At 39.0% G+C, this 6,000-nt stretch overlaps 1 protein-coding gene across 11 annotated transcripts in view; it reads left to right on the plus strand.

Moving 5' to 3' along the window:
- The window catches only part of dnmt3bb.1 (DNA (cytosine-5-)-methyltransferase 3 beta, duplicate b.1), a 334,528-nt gene that overhangs the window by 247,524 nt on the left and 81,004 nt on the right, over positions 1–6,000 (plus strand). For all 11 annotated transcript variants that reach the window (XM_043710533.1, XM_043710530.1, XM_043710537.1 and 8 more), the window contains one exon: positions 2,101–2,284. In XM_043710533.1, coding sequence (XP_043566468.1) covers positions 2,101–2,284 — 184 coding nt within the window. The remainder of the gene's footprint in view (positions 1–2,100; positions 2,285–6,000) is intronic.

Below are 6,000 nucleotides of genomic sequence, written 5' to 3' on the forward strand. Positions count from 1 at the left end.
TTAGTAAGGCATTTGATAAGGTTCCCCATGGTAGGCTTATGCGGAAAGTCAGGAGGCATGGGATAGTGGGAAATTTGGCTAGTTGGGTAGAGGACTGGCTAACCTGTCGAAGTCAGAGAGTGGTGGTAGATGGTAAATATTCAGCCTGGAGCCCAGTTACAAGTGGAGTTCCGCAGGGATCAGTTTTGGGTCCTCTGCTATTTGTAATGTTTATTAATGACTTGGAAGAGGGAGTCGAAGGGTGGGTCAGTAAATTTGCAGACGATACGAAGATTGGTGGAGTGGGGTGCAGAGGAGATTTACCAGGATGTTGCCTGGAATGGAGAATATGTCGGTATGAGGATAGGTTGAGAATGCTAGGCCTTTTCTCATTGGAACGGCGAAGGATGAGGGGTGACTTGATAGAGGTTTATAAGATGATCAGGGGAATAGATAGAGTAGATAGTCAGGGACTTTTTCCCCGGGTACAACAGAGTGTTACGAGGGGACATAAATTTAAGATGAAGGGTGGAAGGTATAGGGGGGATGTCAGGGGTAGGTTCTTTACCCAGGGAGTGGTGGGAGCATGGAATGCGCTGCCTGTGGGAGTGGCAGAGTCAGAATCATTGGTGATCTTTAAGCGGCAATTGGATAGGTACATGGATAGGTGCTTAAGCTAGGACAAATGTTCAACACAACATCATGGGCCGAAGGCCTGTTCTGTGCTGTATTGTTCTATGTTCTATGGTTACCATATTTTTGCCTTTGAATTATTCCTTCTGGATGTCTGTTGTTGTCCGCTTCGGGGTCATGATTGGCAATGGAGCAGGCAGCCATCCACAGTCTTTCCAAGTACAGTCTTAATTGGGATTGTGGTAGGAATTTGGCAGGGTCACCACTTGTCAAAGAGCCCTTCTGCATAAATACCCCACCCCTAACTTTACCTGAAGTGAGAGCACAGGATTCTGACCTTGGAAAAATTTACTGTATTAAAGGTGCTATGGAAATGCACATTGTTCTACCTTTACCTTTTCTTACTGTAGCTGTTTATTTCCATTCTGTACCTTCAGAGATTTTCTGTCTTTCTGACGTAAGAAGAGCATTCTTGGCTCCTATTGGCACTGTCATTCAATTGATTTTCTCTCAGCCTGATATGTTCCCATAAACCTTGTCCAAAACCTCACCCAGTTTATGTAGAAATGTACACAGTAACATCGTGTGACTCATATTTTAGGTCTGACTCCCTGTGTGGGAAGTGACTCATCTTCACTTGTCCAGCCATGACTCTTAAATTATTCTTTGCAGAATCACTTCATACCATCTTTTGTTTGTTTTAATGTCAATAGAATTGATTTGTTGAAGGACCAATACTTCGGATATATAAATATTAAACTGACTGATTGGCTTGGTCATGATTCATAAACAGAAGTTTCAGTATAAGAGTGTTCTCACATCTTGCATTGCTCTCTGTTAAGAGCTTTACCATTTCTATGGCACATTCCAAGACCATTCATCTACTGGGAGAAGTACTTGTGGATTATATACAAATGCATTTTCACTAAAGGACTCCTGGGTGGAAAAAAGTCCTTAATAAAATATTTTTTATACAGTTTTGTGCCAGATGTCACACTCCATTCGTGCAAGGCAATGACCAATTCCAGCAAGCTACCAAATGTTAATTACATTCACATCCCATCACAAATAATCTTTTCAATGGAATAATTTCGAATTGTATGAAGAGAATATTTTAATTGAATATTTTAATTTCTGACAGTGTCTAATTAGTACTTGACAATAACTTGTGAGACATTTCCTTTTTTTTGGCCCTCATGTTTCACTTGTCAAGGAGCCAGCTTGATGAAGCTGCTGTGCGTTGGTCAATATCCCAGAAGATGTTCTTGAGCAATTCAAGAAAACTCCCAAGTAATCCAACTCAAAAATCACTCTCAGGGAATTTTGAGTTAAAGTCATTTTTTTTTACTTTATATTTAGTGTTACTGTATACAATTGCACATGTCAGGTAAACCTTGGTATAATTATTTCAGGATTTTATAACACAATCCTATTGTCAAGATATGAAGTTAACATTACTCAAATGGTTCCTATTGTATTTGCCTGTAGATGCTTCTGTGTGGACTGCATAGATATCCTCGTGGGGCCAGGTGCATCTGAAGAAGCCAAGGTACAAGACCCTTGGAGATGTTACATGTGTCTTCCAAATGAAAGTTATGGAGTACTGAGAAGGCGCAGAGACTGGACCATAAAACTCCAAGAGTTTTTTGCCAGTGATAATGGTCAAGAGTATGTAAGTAGTACAGCTTTTTTGGTTAATTTGTGGGATGTGGCACTTATTACTCATTTTCTTACTGCACTCAAGAACGTGGTGATGAGTTACCTCCTTACACTGCTATAGTAGTGTAGCAAAGGTGTTCCCATAGTTCTGGTAAAGAAGTTTCTGGATTTTGACCCAGTGACGATAAAAGAAAGGTCATGTATTTGAAGATATTGGTGTTCTCAAACATTTGTTGTTTTTGACCTTGCAATACATTTATGCATACTGCACCCTGCAGATATGGTGCACTGCTGGTGGAGGAAGTGAAGGTTTCAGGTAACAGTTGAAGTGCCAATCAAGTAAGCTGTTTTGAAACAATGGTGTAGAGCTTCTTCACTACGAATAGGGTATACTTCAGGCAAGGGGAGGTTATGATCTTTTATTTTGCAAATGGTAAAAAGGCTTTGGAAAGTCAGGACATGAGTCATGCTGCAGAATAAGTGGTCTCTAATTGTGCATTTAACTACAATCTTTGTTACTGGATCCAGTTAAGTTTCTGGTCAATATTAACCCCACAGAATTTTAATTTTTGGGGAGTCAGCAGTGGCTATGCTGTCAGTGTCAAGAGGAGGCCTTGCACTACTGAAGTGTGAATGCTACTTGCCATTTATCACCCCAAGCCTGAATGGTTGCTGCATGTGGTCATGGACTGCTTCTTTATCTGAGGAGATGTAAATGGAACTAAATACTTGTACAATCATCAATAAATAACTCCACACTTGGCCTGATGATGGAGGGAAGCTGATTGGCAAAGCAGGTGAAGATAGATCTGTCTGGGACACTGAGCTGAGGAATTTCTTCAGTAATGTCCTGGGTCTAAGATGATTGATTTTTAAATCCACAATCATCTTCCTTTCTATTTGGTATGATTCTCAGCAATGTAAACCAACCCATTCCCTCCATTCCCATCTTTCGATACCTATTGACTTCCCTTTTACTAACACTCAATTATGTCTTAGTATCAAAAAGAAATCAAGGGGAAGCTTGTGAATTTTGAAAGATGAAATTGCTTGTGTTGATTTGTGTAATCATTTTGTAAAATGCATTAATAATTTTATAAATTTCATTGTAATACTTCACATGGAAAAATTAATCATTTTTCACATAACAATAAAAATATTGTTAATTTGTTGTATAAACATCTAACATTCTAGTATCAAATTGTTTTGTCCTGTTTAAAAATAATTTAAACAAGTCCTGCCTCTATGAAAATAACTGAGGAATTTAATACCAATTGTTATGTAGGATAAGCAGTTTTCTATTGAGTGCAGGCAATTTACATTGCACAAATGATAACCTCTTTTAATAGGTAATAATTGATAGACCTGAAGAACAGCCAGGCAACCCAAGTTCAAGTCTCACCTACACTAAATGAGTGTAATCAAATCTCCAAACAGGTTGATTAGAAAATATTAAAGCAAAACTGTGCTTCCAACAAGTGGTGCAGTGGTAATGTTCCTACCTCTGGACCAGGAGTCTTACCAAAATATGGTATTTATTTGTTAAACACTACTAATTATTTACCCATTCTGTATTATTTATATTCTTTTGTAATTTGTTGCGGTTCCCTTATGTGTAAAATTAGAAATGTGTTTTAATTTAAAAATATAAATTATTATGTAAATTGTGGTCTGAGGTGGTTCCATACTGATGTATGTGGAACACTATTTCCAATTGCTGTCATTCTGAATAAAAACCCTCCTGTTCTCTTCTTTATATCATGGAGAGAACAATCCACCCTGCCACTTGGTGTCAATGACACATTCTTTGACATTTTATTTTAGTATTATTATGGGGCACTTTATTGCAAGCTATTTGAAAATCCAGGTAAGTTGCATTTAATGCATTAGTCTATTCTTTCTATTCCCTCCTGAGAACATTCCATAAGTTTGGTCAAGCATATTTTTTTCTTTTTGAAATCTGTCAACTATTTTTTTTTCTTATTTTTAGATGTTCTTCCATTCTCTCATTTCGTAAAGATTCCTTGACTTTTACTCTGACTGATGTTAAGCTGACTGACTGTTTTCTCGGCATGCGCTGTCCCCCTTCTTAAATACATAGATTATATTTAGCTACCTGTTAATCCTCTGGCACTGCACCTTCTTGTAATAAACTAAATATTAATAGTAATGCATCTGCATTAACCTAGATTCTCTTAAAATATGGGAATGCCCCCATTTGGACGAGAACTTCTGTCTTCTTGAGTTTGTCCATTTTGTACAATACAACCTTTTATTTTAAAAATTTATATGCACTTATCTCATTAGAGATTTCATCATTAATTGCCATGTTCACCAATTTTATCTTCTTTGTAAATACTGAAACAAAAATATTTAATATTTCTGTCACTTCTCTATCAATACCTTATCATATTTAGCCCTCAGTGGCATTTTCCCATCGTAGACATTTTTTAATTGAAATGCCTGTAAAATATTTTACTAATTTGTTTTATTGTAGTGATTGGGACCAGGTGGACCTCATTGACTATGAGGTTTTTGATTGGGGTTGTTAACCTGGGCTAATCAGAAAAGCCTTGGCTGGCCAATATAACCAGGAGATTAGAATCACTACAGTTGAGGACTGACTCTGAGCTGGCTGGCCACAGCTAGTGTATTTTGCCCTAGTAAAGAAAGGGTGGCTTGGTGATGGGGCCCAGCCTCTGGGCAGTTATTTCAGTGGCAACAGGAGAAAATAAGATGTGTCTGAAGAACATTCGCTTGCAACTACTATCTTGCATTTTTGGCGTCATGCCTCTATCTCAGAAGCTTGACTCATGTGACTCTGCTGTCGAAGACTGGGCCCAGTATGTGGAAAGAATGTGATATTTTATCCAGGCAAATTACTTTGGGGCAGATGAAAAGCAATGAGTAATCCTTCTGATTGTGTTTGGACCTGCAGCATTCTCGGTTATGAGGGGCTAAACTTTCCCAGAGGCACTAGACATTAGAATTCTCAAGAGTTCAAGGGAATCTATATCAGGATTTTTGACAAGATAACAATGACTGATAGAGGCATGTGATTTTGGATTGATGCTGAATGAGATGCTGATAGACCGTTTGGTATGTGTTATTAATGACTTAACCATGCAGAAGCGTCTACTAGCTGAAGCCCAACTGGATTTCAGACAGGCACTGTAGCTGGCCTTGTCAATAGAAAATGTGGCAAGTGGAACATGACAGAGGGTGGTGGTGGAGGGTTGTTTTTCAGACTGGAGGCCTGTGACCAGTGGAGTGCCACAAGGATTAATGCTGGACCCTCTTTTTGTCAGCAGAAGAGGTACAGTTAGTAAGTTTGCAGATTACACCAAAATCAGAGGTACAGTGGACAGCAAAGACGGTTACCTCAGACTACAACAGGATCTGGACCAGATGGGCCAATGGGCTGAGAAGTGGCAGATGGAGTTTAATTCAGCTAAATGCGAGGTGCTGCATTTTGGGAAAGCAAATCTTAGCAGGACTTATACACTTAATGGTAAGGTCCTAGGGAGTGATGCCGAACAAAGAGACCTTGGAGTGCAGGTTCACAGCTCCGCGAAAATAGAGTCGCAGGTATATAGGATAGTGAGGAAGGCGTTTGGTATGCTTTCCTGTATTGGTCAGAGTATTGAGTATAGGAGTTGGGAGGTCATGTTGCGGCTGTACAGGACATTGGTTAGGCCACTGTTGGAATATTGTGTGTAATTCTGGTCT

The sequence above is a fragment of the Chiloscyllium plagiosum genome, chromosome 20, assembly GCF_004010195.1.
Source record: "Chiloscyllium plagiosum isolate BGI_BamShark_2017 chromosome 20, ASM401019v2, whole genome shotgun sequence".
Classification (NCBI taxonomy): domain Eukaryota; kingdom Metazoa; phylum Chordata; class Chondrichthyes; order Orectolobiformes; family Hemiscylliidae; genus Chiloscyllium; species Chiloscyllium plagiosum.